This window comes from Falco cherrug, chromosome 4, assembly GCF_023634085.1.
Source record: "Falco cherrug isolate bFalChe1 chromosome 4, bFalChe1.pri, whole genome shotgun sequence".
Taxonomy (NCBI): Eukaryota; Metazoa; Chordata; class Aves; order Falconiformes; family Falconidae; genus Falco; species Falco cherrug.
In genome coordinates, this window is record NC_073700.1 from 109,182,332 (window position 1) to 109,205,093 (window position 22,762).

Below are 22,762 nucleotides of genomic sequence, written 5' to 3' on the forward strand. Positions count from 1 at the left end.
AATCCTACCCCAAACGAAAGCTCCAACAACTTTTACAGATCTATGATCATTTACTTCAGCTGAAAGAGCCCTTCTAATCTAAGTTGAAAGATTTGATTATTCTTTTATCCATATAAAAATTACTGTGACAATGCTCAAAGGACAAAGCCAAGCAGCAACATCTGACTGCTAATCCAGTGAGAAGACAGAAAGAAAATAGTTATATACTAAGAGTTTTTAATTAAATTATATTTTTTCTGAGTTTGTACATCAAAGAATCATCTCAGGTTTAAAACTTAAGAGGCAATATTTGTGTGTATACTTCCAAGACAACACAATGTGGAAATGTTTCTCAAGCTACAGCTAAGCTGGAAATGTGCCACACAAGCCAGTTGAAGGTGAAGTGTGAGCCTGCCAATGCTTGAATACATTTTTACTATCATCATAAGGAGTCATATCAGTTAAACATGTAAGAAGCCTCTAATTCTACTCTTTGATAGATTCACACATCTATATACCCCAAAACTATACAAAATGAAGTACTAAAAATAGAAGTAGAACAAAAAAAATCAACACATGTATGCATTGGTGAACCTTTTTCAGAGAAAAGCTAAGCAGGCTTTCTGTTTATTAACCTTTCCAAGTCTTTTTCTGGTACAATTTTTTGTGTTCAAATTATATACTGGAAGATGGATTGGTACAGAGAATGAATTAAGCACAAGTAATCTGAACTCCAAACAAGAGCAAAAAGAAGTGAGTGACCTCTCACAAATAATATCCATTCTCGTTGGACCACATACAGGTGAAATGCAGGGATAAGGATTTTTGTTTCACAATGTCCTTTGATACTTTTGTGGGGATAGCCGTAGTCTAGTTACAATATTAACACACAGCAACTGGAAAAAGAACTGAAGATGTTGCGATTGTTATCTTAGATATACATAAACATATATTATAAAGATACATTTCCATATAAGAGTTTTGTAAGAAAGAAACTGAAAATTAGTAGGGCTTAGTATATAGCTTTTGGGGGTGTTTTTCCTTCTGTAAGATCAAGTATTTCAATTTCCTTGTTTTTTCTTCTGCATAACTGTAGTTTGAAAAAGTTGCTGTTGGACAGTCAGTAGTTTGTTTAGGTTGAAATATGGTGAATTTGTGAGATGCAGATATAAAAGCTGGAAATAAGAAGACACTTTAGCATTCTACCAGTGCTTTATAATACCTTCCTAAAGTACCACTAATTTATCCTCTTTTATTTCATGCCTTTCCTCACTAGGAGCTCCTGGCATCTAACGTAGAAGTGTGTTAGCTTCTTTTGTTTCGTAAGATAACTAAATCAGGAGATGGTCTACAGAGTGAGTAATGTCCAAGTTTGTTTCCAAATACTACATTATGTATAGGCATTTTTGTTTGTTTGTTTATAAAGCAGACCCATGACTTTCCCAGACTATGATGAGTAGTTTTTTGTTTATGTAAAGCAGGAGCTTCTGCAGCTGTTTACAGATGATATTCTCCAAAGTGCTGAATACCTAAAATCACACTGAAGCCAGTGGGTATACACCAGTCAGAACGTACACAAAATGAGTGGGGGTTTCAAGTAATTGTGTATCTTGCAGCTTGCAACTCTTATACATTGCTGTACTGGTGAGGAAAAGGATAAATTTTGTGGAAACATGCCAACTTTTTTTTTTTTTTTAGTGTAAGATTTATGACGTAATACATACTGAAAGGTATCAGAAGAACACCTTCAGCCCTCACAACTGTGTATTCCTCTGAAGGAAACAAGGGAGCTTTTGGATCATCTTGGCACTTCTCTTCAGTGGGCATTCATATTTTCTATGATACAGAGTTGCACCCCTTGCCTAGAATGGCAGACAGCAAATAGCATCTTCCTGGAAGCGTTAGATCCCCAGTCTTGACCATCTGTCATTTCCCATGTTTCTCATACTTTCTCTCCTTTCCTTTCTATTTTTTACTTTCTATATTTTTACTACACTGGCGAGTTTCCTCCTTTGGGATTTTTTTGCACGACACTATTATAATTTTCCACCGTAGTGTTTCTGAGATTTTTCTTGTTACTCTTCTTTTCCTGTTCAATAGCTACTTCCAATGATACAATGTATTTGTGGATTTGAACAGGTGATTCAAGTAAACCATGTGCGGCAATCTGCCCAGTGGAGGCCACAGTATCTTCATAGGACCTCAGCGGCTACTGGAGAACTCCATACATTTTCACTAGCTGATGTTCTTCTGTTCTTTCATACAGGATTGTAGTGGTCATATTCAGTCCTCACAATCCATGTGATGATAATAGGCATGTTATTTGTATCTCTAATTTAAGCTGTCACAAGAAATACACGTTTCTTTGACAAACTACCCTTGGTGGTGATTGCAAGTGATGTGCAATATTTATGCAGCTGAGCTTCTGATAGTTCATTGGCCATGGAAGATCATGAGAGCTTTACTAAGATGCGGGTTTCTTTCCTTTGCAAACAAATCTTATTCTGAACTGTGGATCTCCTTTCTAATGATGTCAGACTCCACAGTCAATGATTGCCAACCCTCCTGTTAACAAAGTTACCGGATTTCCTTTCCTTAGAGATTGAAAACCATCCCTAGTGCTGTAAATTAACTTTATGCCAAAGCAGCCTTCTCCCTAACCTAGTTTAAGAATGTGAGAAAGGCACGTCTTTTAAGAACAGGAAGAATCCCCTGTGTAATTGCCTGCTTGAACACTAGGGATTCTCTGACCCTACATACTATTTAGCAAGTGGATTTTTGCTGGCGTCTATGCCTCAGTGCAGAATTCTCCCTGTCACTGGTATTCTTGGCTCAGTGAAGAATTTTTAAATGGGAAATGCTCAGGCTAAACAGAAGAGAGTCTGTTCTAAATTTGCAGGCTCTAAAATACACAGCTCCCTGTGACTAGGAAATCCAGAAACGAAGGACCTGGATTTTCCTAGATAAATTTTGATTTGGGGCAGAGGAATAGGCGAATAGGAAGGAAAACATAAGATGGCATGAAACCACATGGGACTTGTGTACCACGTCTTTGCACTCCAGATCACTGATGCAAGTTAGAGTTGCCTTAGGATTGCTTTAAATCACCCTGTAACTACAGCATCCTAAATGATCTTTGAGGTCAGAGGATGAGAGTCGACACTCTGTCATTTGTGATGACACTTCTACTCCAAACAAAGAAAACTAGGAAGTGCTCATTCTAATTTATGATTTATTTTTGTGAGAATGATGCTATAATCTCGATGCATTTTGGAATTAATTTACCTTTAATTTACTTAATTCTTATGTCAGTAGATGCCATGAAATCTGCTTACAAGTTGGGTACACCATTTATGAAGTGAAAGTGGAAAAGGCAAAAATTTCAGAATGACATAGGCTTCTGCATTTTTCAGATGCTGTAAAAGCTATTAAACTGAAAGTTTCACTCTAGTATTCATCTTTATTAAAGAACAAGTTTACCTTTCATTGAGATAAACTTACAAATTTGAGTTATTTCTCTAGCCAGTTATTTTTAAAACCATATGTTAATTACCTCCAAACGTCTGAACGAAACAACATGAAGGGTTTTAGTAAAGTATTCCACTATAACCCATAGTAAGAATAGAGTAGGTTATTTAATACCTATATAATTGCGCGTTCTTGCAAGAGACCACTGAAATAGCTTTTATTTTACAATTCCAAGGCAAACTAACACTGTAACAATGGTCTATGCTATAACATCATGTTATCTCCAAATTTCCTGAAGTAATCAAAACAAGAAAATTCCTTTTTCCTAGGCTACAGGTAACTGGAAATACAGAGGCAACTTTGATCTCCTGTTTATCTGAAACTTTGTCCTTCTGAAAATGTGGAAGTCTCTCAGAAAGTTCAACGAAGCAGGATTTCTGTCTATTGTTTTGGGGCATCTGGAACTAGTGGGGAATACAGTGCTTTCCCAGCTTAACATTTTGTTTTTCCATTGCACCCTGAAGCTACACAGTGCACTGCCAAGAGAAAACTAATTCAGCAGTATAAATTAAAAATAGGATTCTCATGACACAAACTGCATAAATATGTTGTACTTGTATAATTATTTTGCAGCAGTGATATGTCTCTGTTATGAAATCTTCCCAAATCGTGCAACATTTCTTATATGGCCAGTATGCTGAAGCAAGTAGAGATAAAATGATTAAAATTGTTATTGAAAAATGAATCAGTAATTTTTTTAGGGGTAGGTGTTGTCAACCATTTCTTTGTAACAGCCAATTATGCTTGGTTTATTTTTTCTTCAGAACAAACATAAGTAGATATTTTCAAGTATGACTTCAATAGTGTAAAAATCAAAACTGTAGTAAGACTGCAATTTTAAAAGGTTTCACAGATTGATGTTATCCTTGTGCAAGAGTCATAAAAATCTTTCATTAACACTCCACTATTATCAATGCAGCTGAAAACAAGTACTTAAACTATGCTTTTAAATAAGACTCTGAAGCAAGTATTGGCTTTTCCTTAGAGGGGTGGTATCTTCAATAAAATTCTTATGACACTCAAAGCACCAAGGGCAGCAACTATCAAGTTTCTCAAATTCAGATGTCTAGCCTTCCAGAGAGTGCTAGGACAGAATAACCAGCTTTTGGGAATCCAGAACAGTAGTTGGTAGCAATCTATCCCCCAAAAAGGCCCAGCAGTTACAGCAGTTAATTACCATAAAATAACTACTAAGTTATTAGTAAAAATTGGTTATTAGAAAGACCAGCAGCCAAAAGTCATTGAAAAAGGTCTAATAGCCAGACCACCCAAGGAGATAAGGGATCTAAGACCATAAACCCATCAGTTTAAGGAAGAAATGAATTTAAATTACTCTAAACACATTTCTCACTTTATCAAAACGGACTTAAAATGATGCACAAAGATATGAAGAACAGATGTAGTCCTAACATACGCATTTGTAAGCAGGTAATCAGATGATCTAGAAATCTTCTCAGTTAATCAGCTCTTAGCCTTGTACAGAGGTCTGAATAGCAGCACATCCTTCCTCTTTCACACAGTCCTGCTCTCAGTTGTGCCTAACAGTCTGCTTAAGCTGAAATAATTGTTAAACCAAGACTCTTAGGGGTCTTCAAAATAACTTCTTCTAAAACAAATAAAACAGGGCTTACCAGCCATTTGTGCTTTTTCTCAGCTCCATTTATTTGAAGTATCCTTTAAGATAGCTATTACCACCTCTGAAAGGGATCTGCTCAGCAATTAGCCCTGGCTTGACAAATCACTTTGGTCTAATTTCCATTTATTTCTCCCACAGAGCAAAAGACAGGGGCAACTACTGAGCACTTTGGCAGTGTGTCATATGGATACCCTTGTTCTCTATCCCAGTAAAGCTTGAATAAGAAAATGATCATTTATAATAAAGAACTTCCAAATATATTTGATCAGGTAAGCTACTGATAAGAAGTTTGATAAAATTACTTCATCTCCCAGATATTTGAGGAAAGAACAAGTACAGGGGGAAGAGCACGTGTTCCTTCTACAAACACCACTTATTATCAGGACATAATGTATTTTGCCTGTAATAACCAGATGGTAACACAACAATGGTGAATCAGGGACGCTATGAGTTGTTTGGGGCATTCTTCACTGGGTTTGTTCATGCCCATCTGTGATGTGCCTGGTCCCTTGCCTTGACACCGAAACCAGGGGCAGAAGGCCCTTACGTAAACTGGGAAGAAATCCCTCCTGATTCTACGGAAGGAAAAAAACCCGTTCCAAGTGCTTAAATCATAGGGGAAAAAATGTGAAGTGGTTTAACTAACCTAACTTCTAGTGAAGCCATCAAAGCTGAGTATCTACAAAATCAGGCCCCTCAGAGTCGGAGAAATAATTTCATCAAAAGATACTGACCTGAATCCTTACCCTATGGGATACTAAGTAACTCCTGACTCTCAAGCTCTTCCTGATGGCTGCAAGTTAAGTGCTCTCCTGAGTTCAAAAGGTCTCAAAAACCCAGAGAATTTAGCAAACAATGAATGAAAAGAGACCTGCAGCTAACTGAACAAGTTCACATGTCAGACAGCAATCATTACATTGTCTATTGCTAGCAGGTGGTTAACCACCAATGTTTATTACTTCACAGCTACAAAACCACTTTGATTTCTCTGTAGGTGACCAGTGTTCTTTGTTAACAGCTATTAGAAGTTATTGCTATCAACCCAATGTCCATCACAGTTTTGTTTCATAACAAATAGACTAAAATACACATCTGTTGACCTTGACAGATCAGCTACACGAAATTCTTAATACTCATTCTGATTATTCTCAATTTCCTGCCTTATAAATTTTCTATTTGAATTATGCCAGTGATCAACACCCAGACAGTGCCTACTCATATGCAAACAAAAATGTAAAATCTACAGTCCTGATATTGTTTACAGTGCTGAGGATTCATGCTTACCAAAACCACTATAGGTTTAAAAAGGCCTATGTGTTTGACCATGCAAATTAGTCTCCAAAACTGCAACTTATTACAGAAGATGCTTACCTTACCATTTTACTCCTCCACTCATTATTTATTGCTTTATGTCTTGATCACAGGGACACTTGCATGTACGTGATTTTTGTGGCATTGTTCACGACAGCAGCTTGGGTGGCATGAGTTTCCAGGATCATGGCCTTAAGCAGGAACAACTCCTCCTTTGCTGAGTCAACTCATAGTGAGAAAGTTCCTTTGATAAAATCAGAAAGACAGTGGAGAAATTAGAAGAACAGTAAACTGTGAAGTAGCTATGCTTGAAACAGGTGGATCAAATAGCAGATGTCTGATACCAAACCTTTACGTATTATTCAAAAGAATTACACGTTTTCATGAAATGGGTAACAGCAGCAGTTCCCCAAACCTCTAGAGTACAGGTCAACCACAGTCAACCTTGAAAATGTACGTACTATGGACTACCATGTGTCCACATTACCTTTTTTTTTTTTTTAAGCGCAAAATCTACATCATCATTATTGCTCTGTGGTTCAGCGTCTCATGGATATCCAAACTCTATTTACAAACTCTAGCTCTATGTGTTGAAGAGAAGGCTTCTACACATGATATTTTTCTGGAAAATAGAGTTTGTGCTTGTTTTGTTTTCCTCGATATAAACTAAATGGAGTGGATCAAGAAAAACATTGAATGAAGGCAAAACATCGGAAAAATATTAAAGTGAATGTGTAAGAAAATGACAAAAATAATGTCCAAGATAAAGCTTGTTCTCTCACCATGAATGAATAGGTTCTCTGATATACAGGACACCAGGAAGTAGCTCCAAGACTTTTCATGCTTTAAGCAAATAGGCAAGTACTCATCTTTCCCTTCACTAACCACCTTGCTGTGGTTTTGGGCTTTGCTATTCTCTGGCTCCCGCAGCACTGCCAGGAGCATCCCCCCTGCACTGTAGCTAATAGAACAGGCAAGGGCTCTGCTTACTCTTAAGCACATGCTTACTTTTACAGAGATGAGAACAGCCTGGGACTGTTACCCATCAGCAGGATCAGTGGACTCACGACTGTACCATTAAGAGAGCCTTATGCAGATTTTGAGGATTTTTTGTCACACTTTTGCTCAAAATCATTAATAACACTGCAGAACCGTATAAATATGAGGAAAAAAAGAGAGGATTATAAAACAGAAGTGGGAAAAAAAAAGCCTCCCTGACAAGCAATTTCTTTTTTTTTTTTCCCCCTTTTAATTTTAAATAAAGCTGTCTGTGAATTTGAGCCTAGGGAGACCTTCATTAAAATCAATTAATCAGTCAGGCTCTCTGCTGAATAGCTTTCTGGAGACAAGAAGTCAAAACAGGGTTTGGGAGCGAGGTGCGAGTGACTTCTGCAAACTCTCCCCTCAGGGCCGCAGCCTCACACCCCTGCCCCGCCTAAACGGGCATGTCGGCGGCCGCCGGGCGAAGGCGGGAAGGACCCGGCCCGCGGGCTGGAACCGGCTGCTCGGGGGGGCCGGAGCCCACCTAGCGGCGGGCGGGAAGACCCCGCTGCCCCCGAGGCCTGGCCGGCCGCAGGGCGCGCAGGTGCCCCGGGCCTCCGGCTCGTCAGCGGGCAGGTGAGGGCTGTGTCTGGCGGCCTCCGCTCCCCTCAGGGAAGGGGCGGCCGCCCCTCGGTTTGGCGGCCTCGGCGGGGACTGGTTGCTTCCCGCAGGGCGGCGGAGGTGACGGCCGCGTCAGGAGCCAGCCCGCCGGCCCCAGCACCTACCCCGGGAGCGGCTCCCCTCGCCTCGCCGGCCACTGCAGCAGCCCCCCACCCCGCCACCACAGGCTGAGGGGGAAAGTTAGCGGCGGGGCGCGCCCTCCGCCCCTCCCCACCCCCGCTCGGTGCCGGACGGCAGCTTCCGCCGCCCCCGCGGCGAGGAGGCGCGGGTGTCCCCCGGCGGCGGCGGGCGCGGAGGGCGGCCCGGGTGCCCTGCTCCTCCCGCTGCCGGCGGCCGCCGCCGGGGCAGCACAGCTGTTACAGAGCCGCGCTGGTCCCTCCTCCCAGCTGCGGCTGCCTCATCTCCCCCCACCCAGCCCGTCCCTCCCCTCCGCCGCTCCCGACGCTGCTGCTGCCGCCGCCGCCGCCGCGGCCGCCACCTCCTCCTCCTCCCCACCCCCACCCTCTCTCTCGCGCTCCCCATCTCTCTCTCTCCCCGTCCCGTTCCCCCCTGCCCCCGCCTCTCCCCGCCCTGCCGCCACCGGCCCTGGCAGAGCAGGCACCGCAGGGGGATCTCGATGTAACACCATGACAGGCATCGCCGCCGCCTCCTTCTTCTCCAACGCCTGCAGGTTCGGGGGCTGCGGGCTCCACTTCCCAACCCTGGCGGAGCTCATCGAGCACATCGAGGACAACCACATCGGTGAGTGCCCGGCGGGGCCGGGGCAGGGGCCGCGGCAGGGGCAGGCGAGGGCAAGGCAGGGCAGGGCGGGCGGTGGGGGCGCCCCGCAGCGGCGGGCGCGGGGGGCGTGGGGGCCGCGTGTGCGGCGGCGGCGGCGCGGCGTGAGGCGGGGTGGGGGGGGCACAAGGTGCAGCGGGAGCCGGGGCGCGGTGGCGGCCGCCCGGGGAGGGAGGGAGGTCGGTCGGTCGGCGGACGAGGAGCGGCAGGAGCGGTCCTGCAGGCGACGTGGAGCGCTCCTCGGGGAGGCGGCGTGCGGCGCGGCGGCGGCATGGGTGGGTGCGGGGGAGGCGTGCAGCCCGCCGGCCTGGCGAGGGGGAGTTAGTTTGCATTAGCAGGAGGGAGTGCAGAAGCCCGGAGGAGGCGGTGGAGCAGGGAGGAGGACGGGCACAGCACGCCGCCTGCTGCTTCCGCCCCGGCTCTGGCTGTCAGGGCTCCAGGGAGGGAGGGAGGGAGCCGCCGCCGCGGCAGCCATTCCGCTTCCTCCTCCTCCTCCTCCCGCCGCCGCCGCCGCTGCGTCCTGTCAGCGCTGTTGCTAGGTGTGGTGGGGAGGACGGGTCGCGCTCCGGCCGCGCCGGCCGCCGCAGCACTGGAGGCGCCTCTCGGCGGAGCGACGGCGTGAGGGAGGCCGGGGCCGGCGGCGCGGTGGGCGTGGAGGGAGGGCCCGGCGGCGGCGGGCGGGCGGGCGCAGCCCCGCCGGTGCAGCCCCCGGGGCCGGCCGGGCGGGAGGCGAAGGCGGCCGCGCGGGGACGCGCTGCCGTTACCCGCGGAGCCCAGGCCAGGCCACGGCGGGCGAGCCGGGCAGCGCCGCGCTGGATCATCACCTGTAGGCTCCCCGACCCCCCCCCGCCGCCGCCGCCGCCGCGCTACGGCCGCCGCCCCCCGCTCCCCTTAGCTGCCCGTCCCGCCAGGGGCGCGGGGGCGGGGACGCCGCCGGGCCTGCGGGCGGCGGGGCGATGACTCGTCAGTGCCTTCCCGGCGAGGGCGCCTCATGGGCGGCGGGCGGGCGGGAGCGTGCGCAGGGGCCGCCGGGGCCGCCCCTCGGCAGAGCGGGCGGCGCCCAGGGGAGGAGGGGGCGGCGCGGCTCCCGGCCGGCCGCGGGCGCCAACTTTCCCTCTCCCCCTGCGGCGGGACCTGCCTGCCCGCGCCCGGCCGGGCCTGAGGCGTTCCTGGCGTGCGGGAGGGTCCGCCGGCCGGCACCGCGCCGCCCGCCCCGGCTGCGAGGGGAGCGCCTGGGCGCTGCGCCGGGCACGGCACTGCCGCGGGGCCGCCGCCGCCCCGCACCTTGGCGCTCCGGCCTCCGCAGGTGCGCTGCCGCGGCTTCCCCTCCGAGGCGCCTCGGCTTTCTCTTTTTGCTAATAAAATGTAATGCTTAAACCGCCAAAATTTGAGCTACTTCTTTGAAGCAGACCGAGTTTTAAAATCGGGGGGGAGAGGCCGAAGTTTTAAGTGCCCAGGGGCTGGAGACTCCCGTGTTTCACTAGAGATACAAGGAAACGTGCTGCTGCAGCACCGTGCCTTGCAGTTTATTAAGTTTTAATAGGCGGGCCTGAATACCTGAAAAAAATGACTGAAGCTTAAATTGCAAGTGTAATGTTACATTAATGTAATGTTATAGGTCAGCGAGATGAAAGGTGTGGTTCTCATAATTATCACGATGCCTAGTATGAGGTAACAAAACCACACACCGCAAAACTCTGTAATTTATGACTCGACGTGGTGCAGGCATACTGTTGTGATATTGTTGGGGTTTTTGTGGATCTCAGATTCTTAGCTTTTCCTACACAGTGTGCCACGTTACGCCAGTAAAGCTGGGGGGGGGGGGGGGAACAGTTTCCCAAAATGAAAGCTCGTAAGTCATCTAGTGTGGCCCTCAACTGGATTATCAGCCTTTAGGTGCCACAGCCCACAAGGTGTCAGAAAAGATACGGTCCAGCCCATGTGGTCTGTGCATTGCTGTTTAATCCCCAGTCACCAGTTCTGAGACTTCTCTGCAGAGAGGAGCTGAAGTACTGTAATTTCTTAATAATTGTGTATTCTACAGCCAGTATTCATTACTTTTTTTTCTCACCTCAAAGTTAAAGTATTACAGATTGAACACACATACATTTAATTGAGTATGTCTTTGCCAAGACTTGCAGGACACACAACTGAAACTTTGCACGTACCGTGTCACACATGCAGCTGATTCAGTACAGGCTGGTGGAGAATGACATAAAGTCACTTATGTTTCATCTTTAATCACCTGAGTGTGATGGTAGGTTAAACTTGACCTGCTTGTGAATACAAGATGCAGCTGTGTTATGTTACTCACCTGTGTCAAATACTGGAGGAATCAGTAGGGAGTTACACTGGTGGCACTGGGTACGGATCTCAGTTCTCAGGTGGAGGCTGAGCTGTATGGTTTGGTGTGTGTGAGGGGGTACTGGCATAGCTGGAAGGATGAGAATCTACAAAAACTCACCAGAGAAGTGTTCAGCCAAAAGGTGGTTAACCTGAATAGGAGCTCATGTCGGAATTACTTTCTGGGTAAGTCTGATGCAAGCAGCATCCAAATTTTGCTGTCATACAGGTCTAGAAATATGTGCTAATTTTTTTGCTTTAAAAATGGACTGTATTTTTTGGCATATAGAGCAAAGAGTAAAATACCATATAAAGATGTATATTGCTTTGGACATTCTGTGTGTGTGCTGCAGGAGTAATGAAAACTTGATTGAGTTAATGTATTCCATTATTAGCTTAAACTGAAGTGGGTGAGTGCTGGGCAGGTGGTGTTACGGTGCAGATAATAAACTTGATGCTGCAAATAACTCCGGTTGGAAGGTGTGTATGGCATGGGCTCTTGATGATCTGGTTGCTGCAGTGCTTCTGCTCTGCCACATTTCACGGGATGGGTTGGTAATCATTCACTTCATCAGTGGAGTGCTGCTAAGAACTTCATCATTTTTCAGAGCCGTATTGTGTCTCTGAAAAAGTGGCAACAAATACTTACCAAGGGATGTTTTTTTGGTCAACCTTGCAAGTAAGGCTCAATATAAGGCAACACTGTTGGGGCATTCTGGGGACAGAACATAATTGGTTTCTTAAGGATTCTGTAGTTGCTCGTCTTACGCATAACATACACTCTTGAATAATCATATGGTAATGAAATAATTCAGTGTACAAGTGTTTTTTTTCTCTTAAATTGTAGTGGCCACCAAAAAGTATCGGTGCGGATAACTTTGGGAGAGTTGTGCCCATTGGATTAAGTATTTAACTCTGAGGTGGTGCTATGCATTATCGGCTGCTTTCTGGGGTTGGTGTTTATGTATTGAAGACTTGGAAGAATTAGGCTAGCTCGGGAGTGGTGCTCTGGTGTCTTCTGTGATGCCCTACTGCAGTGAGACCTTCTGCAGTCTCTTTTAGTCTGTAGCAATACTATCAAACAGTGTATTCACACCTTCTGTGGCTCACAGCTGAAAAGAGACATTGTTATTTAAAACTGCTGATTAGTAAATGCTGCTCTGTGAGCTTTTTCTTCCAGCATGTTGTCCAAGCAACCTAAAATGCTGTTACCTTCTCTGCGAGTGTGCCGAGAAGAGAGGCTGTTTGTTAGGCCATCTCGATGCCTCTTGGTTTTAGCTGTTCTGATCCCTTGTGGGTAGATTGGTTGACTTTTCTGATGTTTCTAGTCTGGGAGCAAAAGGCCTAATTTACTGCTGTTTGCCAGATTCACACTGTAAAATGGAATGGACTTCATCCAGGCAATTCCCCATAGTAGTGTCAAGAGAGGAGAGAAAAAAAAAAAAAAACACACCACAAAACCCTCTAAACCCAAAACCAAAACCCAACCCTGAACTGCTGAGTATTCAGCTGCGCCAACATGGCAAATTTTACTGCATTTCTGCAGTCCTGGCTGTGTCTTCAGCTGTGTGTTAAGAACAGCACCTCTGGTTGCATGGAGTGTTTGTGAAATGGCATTTAAGTTTAAACGTGGTATAAGTAATCTTCTGGGGCATTTTCAGCTGTTCATAGAGGTCCAGGGGGTCACATGCTTTTGATTCTTTGATTTCTGGGTTTTGGGGGGGGCTTCCCCCCACTCCAATTTGATTCTTCCTCAATCTACCCATAGCTGAACTGCATCCTTTAGAGTGTGTGTGTGTGGGGCGAGTAGCTCCTTAAAGCTAGTTGCCAATACAAAGTTTACTCTGATGCTGAAGAGCCAATATTTAAACTGAATCTCTTAATCAGATTTTGGTGACATCAGTTTCTTCATTTTAACTTTTGCTTTGTATTTATAGTTGAAGAATATTTTCAATCACATGTGCAGGTGAGATGGTTGCTTCTATGAGCCACTATGTGTTCACTTGGTTCATGAGTACTGATACGCCATGTGCATCTGTGTAGCTGTAAGGCTGTTGTGAGCAGTCCTGCTTCTCATGAGATTCGTTGAGCATTTGAGGAAATGGATGTGAATGATATGAGTATCGGAACATACAGTGGTGGACCCAGAGATGGAAAAGTGGGTAGGGAGAGATACAAAAGGTAAATCTGAAGACGCTGCTATGTTAGTGGAAATAGAGTTTGTTAATGGTATTGCACTGAAACTGCTAGAAGAATTTGAAGGGAAAAAAACCCCCAAACCATCTGCTTGTACAGTAATTGTACAAACTGAGATGATCTACTGTTGCTGAGTATCTCATCATAACTTTGTAAGAATTCCCAGTGTTGGATAGCTTCCAGCGAGGTATTTGTGTAGTATTGGTGTTGGAACTGGGAGCTGTGATGCTTCTCGTCAAAGTTGACTTGATTCCCAAATATTAGGATGGGTCCTGCAACAAAACAGTACTTGCTTGTAGGAGCAGAGGCAGCTGCTTTTCTAAGTGGTAGGATTAGCGGAAAAATAAAACTTCTTCAATAGAAGAATAGTTGCAGAAGACAGACCAAATGAAATACTACCCATCGGGAAAGTTCAGGTCGTATCGAGCAGGAAGGAGGCTTATGAAATTCTGTGTTTGATGGTAACTTTGACATTTGCTACCCTTCAGTGCCTTCAATTCTTATTTAATAGTAGACAGTCAAGGGGCCAGGCCGCACAGCAAAGAGCTCAAGTGGTTTAATAATCCATTGCTGAATGCATGCAGGTTGCTTAAAGTTGGCCCTTTCAGTATTTTCTCGGTGATGCTAGTAACCCTTGTGCCGTGTCCTTGCTTTGATAGTAAAAGGTGTTGAATTTACAGGCTGGCTGTGAGCATATGCAAAAATGGCATTTGGTGTTGCTAACAAGCGTGCCTCGCTCCCCTCTCCTGTGTTGCCCAAACTTCCACCAGCAGCACGTTGGATAAAGTGCAGGATGACGTAGATCACAATTCTATATTGGAGCCCACAGTATGTTGTGTAAAACAAATATAAAAAAAATGCAACCCTTTTATGTTGCCAAAGGTGAGGATGAGGGGCTACACACCAGCATTTACGGTCTGCCCAGCAAACTTAAGTCTGTGTGAAAGGTGTTGTTTGCTTGAAGCTGAGCCCTTCAGGAGAGTGTGAATCTTGTTTAAGTGGTTACTGTCATGTAACTTTCTTTTAGCGTTTGCTCAATGTGTAATTTAACATGAGACTGGCTGTTTTAATTGAAGAGGTGATAGATCCTAACCCAAGGCTTTTTACACTGGGAATGATGTGGCAAGTAGGTGTATGGCGTGCTTTGTTCCGTGTCTGGAAATGGGAGGGCGGACCCGAGCTCAGTTGCCAGTAATGCACATGAACGCGTGGCCTTGCAAAATAAATGAACAGTTACATGTGTTTACCTCAGCAGTGGTACTAATTATGTTCATGGAAAGCAGCTTTCTGCATTTCTGGTTACATTTATCTGAAGTTCATCCACAGTACTTTTACATCTGCGACTTTTGTTATTTATTGAAAATGCATTTCAGAGTCATGTGGAAGGATGTATGTTCCAAGGGTGTTAGTTACTCGCTTTGCAAGTTCATCTTGTGAGAAAGGCTCTTCTATTTCAGGAAGGCTTTCCCATCAAATAGTCTTTTTTGACTAACAGTTCCAATCGGCACTTTTTTCCCCCGCTTGTAATCTCGAGCAGAGCAGGTTTTTGGATTATTTTCCAGTTCCAAGTGTGGTTTCCTTTGCTCTTCAGTTTTGAATTTAAATTGTGGTAAAATATAAGTGCAACATTTATAAAAACATTCTAGGTTATATTAATCGTATGATGGTAAATGGAATTGCCATTAAACTTTAACTAAAACACGATTTTTGATACTTCTGTGAAGTGAAATCTGTTCTTGTTCTGAGGTCACCAAGTACATCGAGGCTAAGGCATGAAGTATTTTAATGGCATAAAGCTTGAGTGGTGTATTTTCTAGGAAGAAAGTGCTGAAAACAAAATCTGTGAACATGCTGCAAACTGTTTTTTCCTTTATAAGAGTGAAGGCCTCACATAAAGCTAGTAGGGATCTTTCCTTTTTCCTTCCCCGGCTTGAGTAGCTTTGGGTGAGGCCCATTGCAGGGCTGCATCCCTACCACTGGCAGAGATTGCAACTCCTGTGCACCAACAGGCCTACAGAGATACAAGTCAGAAAAACTAAAAAACCATCAGGTAACTTGTGGCAGAAGGTTTATACTTCACTTGTGCGGGGCATACTCACCTTTGTGGGGGAAACTTATAGTGATGATAATTATCATGTGTATTCTTCTGGGCGTGAGAGGATGTTTTCGTAGCTAACCTGCAGTCCATACGAGAATTGTAAAATAATTAGGTGGCCGCCAGTCAGATAATCTTTTTTTCACTTCGTTATTTCATGGGGAATGTGAAAAGACCAGGAATTGTATAAGTAAAAATAATTTGAGGAAGAGGTGATGCTGGGAGACGAAGGAACAGATCTGTTCAGTCTGTAGACTTATCTTACCTACTGTTCCTTCCTCTTATGTAATATAATGCAAGTACAAACAAGTAATCAGAAATATTTTGTGTCAAGCTGCAGAACACTTTAATGCAAAAGAAATAAACAGTGAAGGCCAGCTGCTTCCAGTGTACTCTTTATGTTGCTCCTGAGTGTGCTTTTTTTGTTTGTTTATAGATATTTTTTTTGAATATGCTTTTTTTCACTGGGAATTAGTTTTATTTGTCTCTAGTAAGCAACGGTAATTCAAAATTTGGATGATAAATGTCTAAGTAAATAGCGGCTATATACACTTTGTGAAAGGCAGAGACAGAAATTTTAGTGTTAATTTGAAACAGTGGCAATTAGAGAATTGATTTGATAAATCAGCTGTGTTTAACAAAAAAAAAAAAGTCCTTGGTTTTGAGGGACTGTCTCAGTGAATAATTTCACAATTAAAATTAAACCACCAATTCCTGTTACTCAGTGTCTAATTCTATCTTGGGACTTTTGGAAATGCTTTCAGGGGACTAGATGTGATTTATTACACTTTTCTTTAGTAAAGAGAGGCTGGAGCAATATTCTGATCTGTAGAAGTATTATTCCAGTTTATGGTTGAATTATTTTTCTTTGCTATTACTATTTGTGTTCTTACCCGGAATTCTTAGGAGGCTCCTTCTTAACTTTGTGCCATAATAAACAAGGGGAATGGGTTTCTTCACCAGGGATGCTGATGACACCGTGGTGCTGTTGGTGTCTCTGATGAGTGCCCAGGATGGAGTGTGTTACTACTGTGCAGTTTCATTTAAGATACTGTAATTCATTGAAGAATTAATTTGACTTAAGTACAGGTGTTAGTTATATCTTTTTGATGTTCCAACTTGTGTTAAAAAGGATGGAGTAGACATAAAAGAAATTTAGCAGTTTAAGGGGAAAAATTGAGTGGATTTTGAAGCCAGGCTAGTCAGTTCTCTATGGCCAAAAAGATTAGAACTCAATTGTGCATGAATTTGGAAGCATTTCTTCTGATTTTGGGAAAGATTTCACTGCATGCTAATAGAGGCCATCTTATTTTTTAAGTTTTCTGTGAAAAGCGGAGTGCTTTCATTTTGACATGTTGGTGTTGCTGAAACTGCTCCAACAAAATGATTTTATTTTTTTTTTTAAATTTATGAAATATTTGGACACTTCTGAGATTTCCCTCTCCCCTCCCCCCATTTTCTTTTCTTTTTCCCCCACCCAAGACCTCTTTGTCAAACTTAAGTTGCAAATGTTTCTGTTCCTTCTGGAAATTAATTTTTTCCCCCAGCTTATTTTAACAGATAGTAAAAATTCTTTGACTAAAAATTGAACTGCTGAATATCCAGGTATGCTGTGGAAAGGAGAAATAGTTGTAAAGTATCACATCTTCAGTACTGTAGTCACCATCTTACTTTCTGGGAATTACCCCAATAGAAGCAAGTGGAACTGTAACCCAGAAACCGGGAGGTGGGTTAAGGATTTAAGACGCAAGAGATCATGCTACATAAGATTGGCATGGGCCCATGAATGTGGACCGAGCCCATCATGTGGTAGATGACAGTGGCATTCAGTGAATAACACTATGCCATTATTTCAGTTATTTTGATGCGGTCCTGCTGTGTATCATCAGAGTGTGTGTGTGTGTATTAGCGTTATGGGAGTGACCTCACAATGCATTTAAAGCCTTCATGTAGGTATGAGATGCTTGACGGCAGGTGAAAGCTGCACACCGAATTACTGCGGTCTACCCTTGCTTACTTTGTCTTCAGATCAAAGGACTGATGTCAATCCAAGTGACAAACTTGTAGGGAAACCCTGACAGTTCATATGTTTTTTCTAGCAATCTGTTGAAGTGTTGCAACTTCCCTACTTGCTGTTCAGTAGAGAAGTGTCTGCTGCCTCACAGGCATCATTGATGGTTGTACTGGGTTAAACTGGGTGATGTAAGAGTTGTTAAGGTCCCAGTTTTGATGGGGGGTGGGGGGGAGTGAACCACTCTTATCTCTCTCAGTTTGTGGCCAGGGAGCTGGTTTATCCTGTTTAGCTCTTGGGATGCCTGCAGAGCCTTCCTACTGAGGCATCAAGTCTTCATTATCTGACCATATATTTTTTTTTTTAATAGAGGGAGGGGAAAGATAAGTGGAATTCTAAGGAAAACCCCAAATAACTGCTTTTTCCCATAAATTTGTTTGGGCCATACTGCAAGAGCTTCCTGACTCACTCAATGAGTATGCTAATGTGAAAAAGATGAATTTGTGGAAGAGGAGCAAAAAATCTCCACAGCAGGAACAGCAGAGAAAGGGGAAGAGGCTCAGGAGTATGCTGCTTCGTGCGCCCGGGCTGGCAGTTACTCATCCAAATGTGGAGTACCATGGATGTGGCAGGGTGGACCAGGCGTTGACAACTTCATTGACAGTAACAAAGCCACTAAAGATTGCTTAGAACTACTATGATATTTGGAAGGAAAAGGGAAAGCTGAAAGATGTTTACAATAAAATCCTATGGTTGCACAGCCTTCCAGGGAGGAACTAGGAAGATCTGGGGTCCTTTACTATAGTTGTAAGTGCTCTGTGCTCCTGGGAGGACATGGGGCAAGGTAGTAGTGTGATGATTGTGGAGGGTGGGAAGATAATGTTATGTAGGGGGGTTTTTTGTGTGCACTTTCATTTCACATGACTATGGTAGGGGGTCTTCCTTATCCCAGGCTCAGTGTAAGCACTTGCTATGCTTCAGAGAAACTTTCTAGCTGTGTTGTAGGACTCTTGCCACGCAGCCCTAGCATTGCTAATAATTGCATTTTCCTTACACTTCTGAAAATCTCTTAAATTGATTACGTACTCCTGAAGTATGTAAATGCTCTTTCAGATGCGAAATGCTGGCACTATAGCTGTTATCAGTCCTTGTGATTTATCTTCAGCAGCCCTGCTTAACAGTGGTTCCAGATTTTGGTCTCAGTCCTAGGGCAGCTATCCAGGGAGTTAGCTACCTGTACCTGTCTTCTTCTTGTTTCAGCTATCCAGAATAACCCCTTTCTTGCTGGCAAGTTTTTTGAGAGGGTGCAAGAACCTGCCTTCAGAACAGATCAAATACCCCGTCTTTGCTGACAGTTACCTTGGGGCAATTACCTGGGGTTCTTGCTAGACCCGATTCAGTGAGGAGATAAAGTCTATGTTGGATACTGTGATGTGGAACATAGTTATATGCCAGGGAGCTTTAGTGGCTTGCTCAACCTGCTTCTAGAGCCAGGGTAAATATCAAGAGCTTGCTCAGGTATGTGACAATAATTGGATGCCCAAGATGGGGAAAAGGTATTTGTTGCTGTTACCTTATGTGGATATTTTTGGTTGCATTCTTGTATTTTAATTCTAAGTGGTTGGATTTTAACTATTTAAAAAAAAAAAAAAAAAGGTTTTGACCAATGTTTACCTGAATTTTAGTTCTGCAGCAGTTTTCATACCTGAGTTAGAAATCATCATGAAAGATATGGGCAAGGTATACTGTATCTGCTCTTGCTATACCTGAACTGTACATATGGCCTCAAATGCATTTCAAATATTAAAACAAATATAATAAAAATGAACATTAATTTATAAGCTTAATGAATGTTTTGGAGATATATTGGGTTAATTGATAGCTGCATTTTTTTTCCTCAGTGGCAACCCAACTTTTTCCTTTTTTTCTTTTTTAAATAAAAAGTGTGCTTCCTGTAGCAGTTACACCCTAATTCTACACTATTCCACTGACCTCTGAAGTGTGGGTGTACAGCTAATGCCCCTTCTGTTCTTGCAAACAGCACAGTGTGCCAGCCACAGGATTGCTTACTACCACCAGGTATTCTGGAAACAAAGTAATGCCTCTTCCCTGATCCTGCCTATATGGAAGCCATAGAATTTGCATCTGGAAACAAAATTCCCTTGCTCCAGCTCCCAAACCCTAAGGAAAGGAGTGGAGTGTTGCCTGCAGTGGTGTAAGTGGCTGCTAAAGATAGCTGGTACCTTGTGAATTCAAGACTGGGCCCAAACACAAAATTTTGCAATTGCTTCTTCTGTAGTAGCAGGTGTGCATAAATATTGAAGGTGTGTTAGTATTTGTTCATAATCTCTACTGGTGTTGCGTGGATAGAACAATGGCATGGAACTGCCTATACAGTTTTCTAGAAAGGATTGTTAACTTATGTCATGTAATTTAAAATTTATTATGCAGTCATTGTATTCCATTAGACATGTTATCTTGATAATTGGGAACAATAATTCATGCTGATCTTTCTGTATGTAAAATTTTAAAATATTAGTTGTAATTGAAGGCCAAGTGAGTATTTCTTTCAGAAGCCTGCAGTGATGCAGGTGGTTAGGATAAGAAGTGAGAACTGAAAAGAGGTAGTTAGAAAGAGCTCAGATACTTAGTTTTGGCAAATTGACACAAGATGGTACACTGAAGAGGTAAGAAGAAAATAAACTTTCCAGTGTCTGTATTTTGGGAAGACACTTGTGTGGGATTAGTCATCCTTTCATGACTGCAAAAACAATATACAAACTGGGGGGTGGAATTAAAAAAAAAATATTTGTTTCTCATCTGTGTTGACCTGTGGAACAAAGATGGACGTTTATCTCTTTCTTTCTTCTGTTCTGTCCTAGCTTTGCTTCCTAAACCAGGAAAATCCAGCTCTCCTCATCACCTGCTGTCTTTCTTCTGATCTGCCAAGCTCTGACTGGTGGTGGAAGGAAGGGGATTATGAATTCCATACCTACCCATTACTGTCCATGGAGGAAACTGCTCTGGTGGTGTTTAGCTTTTGATCAGCAGTTATGTTCAGCAGAGTGTTCTGCTACACATACACATAGATCCACAGATCACAGACTTTGGTTCTGGGTACCCCAAAGCGGTTTTTCCTTTGCATGATAAGTTTTCACCTAGAAAGGTGTTACACGTGCATTCTGTGGTAGAGTTGGTGGTACCTGCTTTAGGCTTTTTAGGGAAATCAGAAATTGCCTACTGTTCTGTTACTGCTTTAATAAAAAAAAAAACAAAAACCAAACCTCCAGCTGGTGTGTGTGCTTACCTACTGCTGACCTGTCTGACTGTTCGTTCTGTTCTCTTCTGTTGCTCCACAGATGAGTGGTTTGTTGGAGCCTTTCTATCAGGCTGCTGCTGCTGCTCCTCTGTCCTAGAATCACTGAACCGCTTCACCCTGTAAAATCTCAAAGTCGTCTTTTGTTGTAAATGCTGGTTGGTCTAATTTATTTATTTTTGATGCCTTGTAGGGCAGGTGTGGCTTAGAAACAGGACACTTAACACAGGCATAATAGTATGTACTGTACTCGCCATGTCAGTACATTAACCATATAGATACAGAAGGTGCCTTTCTCATCTTCATGTGTGCATTATGTTTGGCTTTCAAACTGAAGAACTAATGCAGTTTCAGGGTTGAGGTGACTTGGATCTGCACATACTGGTTCCATTCTTTACTGATGTCTGGTATCTTTTTCCTAATGCTCACTGTCTGTCTTCTAGAGAAAACAAAGCAGCAGGGTATAGCAAGGAGTAAAGTTGAAGAAAAGTTGAAGCAAGGAAGGAAGGGAGTTTGTGAAAGACAAAGGATTCTGTCTTTTTTTTAATGAGCTCTTTAATAGGAGGTCTTGGTTGGAGTTTTTGAATTTCAGAAGCTAGGCAGAGTTACCTGTCTGAACAAAAACGTTTTTTTCTTGCTAGCCAGAGACATCCCTAATTCAGGAGCAAGTATACAGGCCACCTACTTTCTCCTGAATCACTTTGGGGTTGGATGTTTGGGTTGTTAATGCAGTCTGCTTGTACTTGATGAGATTGAGCTCTTAGTGGATGCCAAAAGTATCCTGAGTACACTGCCCACAAAGTCCTTACCTAATTTATCTTGAAAACCTCTCTTGTTCATATTAACTAAACACCTCCTCCTATCAGATAATTTCTGTACGTTATTGTGGCTACCTTTTCACACTGTCTCAACTTCTCTTAGTATTTTGAATTACCCTTCTCTGCAGGTGACCTGTGGTGGTGCTGGTTTTGAACTCATTTTATGTAGCTCTGTATAGAGGCAGCTCCATAATGATCTGTATGTAGATAACTCCCCTCCATATTTTCATTTTGAAGCAGACTACATACCTGAGACTTGAAATTTTTTGCTTGGCTTTGCTGCTCAGGATGCTGAGAACCATATGTGCTATCCAAAGGGCAGTGTTCAGAACACTGGCTCCAGTTACTGGTTGTGTGTGCTGAAGCACTCCTGGTGAAGAAATAAGCAATCTCCTACTTGATAGGATGTATCCTCTTCCAAGAGTACAGTACACTTTCTCTTAAGGTCAGTTTTAAAGCCATCCTGTTTGGAGTCCTTGTATTTGTTAAATGTTGGGCTGGTGGCCCATCCCTTGTAAACAAGCATTGTTTTGTTGCTGCTGTAGTAGAACTGCTTTTTTTAATTATTCTTTTTGTTTGTTTGTTTTTCTTCTCCTCCTTCCCCTTTCTCCTTCCAGTGGTTCTACAGCAGAACAGATCTTTTCTCAAGATCATAAAGGCCTTCCCCTCTGGGTACCCTTTAGTTGCTTCCTACCTGGTTGTGGTGGATAGGTGGCTTAGTAAAACAAACTTCTTAATAGTACCTCCTCTGGTAGGCAGTCTGCAGCTAATTTTGAGACTGTTTATGTGGACCTCCTTTCCCAATCTGTACACTGATTTACTCACCATGAGCTCATTGCAGCTTCCCACCTTCGAACCTCTGGACTTAAGCGGCTGCACATCTTGCATGATGGCAGTTTTTAGAATCCAGTAGGCAGGGCTAATGTCAAGCACTTAAGAAAGCAAAGTGGTTGGTTTGTTGTTTCCACCCCAACCCCCAACTTTTTCCTAAGAGCAGAACATAAGCATCAAGTTCATTACGAGAAGGTTTCACATTTGTGTTTGGGTAGATACAAATCTGATTTGGATTCCTTTTCAAGCTAGACTTCTA

The 22,762-nt window shown here is 43.6% G+C and overlaps 1 protein-coding gene and 1 long non-coding RNA gene across 2 annotated transcripts in view; one reads left to right on the forward strand and one right to left on the reverse strand.

Moving 5' to 3' along the window:
• Window positions 1-560: 560 nt before the first annotated feature.
• Window positions 561-7,993, reverse strand: LOC129735952 (uncharacterized). The gene is made up of 2 exons (XR_008731981.1): window positions 6,515-7,993; window positions 561-2,320 (listed from the first exon to the last, which is right to left on the reverse strand). It is a non-coding gene; the product is annotated as an uncharacterized LOC129735952 (long non-coding RNA).
• A 602-nt stretch (window positions 7,994-8,595) lies between these two features.
• Window positions 8,596-22,762, forward strand: part of JAZF1 (JAZF zinc finger 1) — a 195,088-nt gene continuing 180,921 nt past the window's right edge. Inside the window, exon 1 of the mRNA XM_055708803.1 lies at window positions 8,596-8,857. Coding sequence (XP_055564778.1) covers window positions 8,743-8,857 — 115 coding nt within the window. The 5' untranslated portion in view covers window positions 8,596-8,742. The remainder of the gene's footprint in view (window positions 8,858-22,762) is intronic.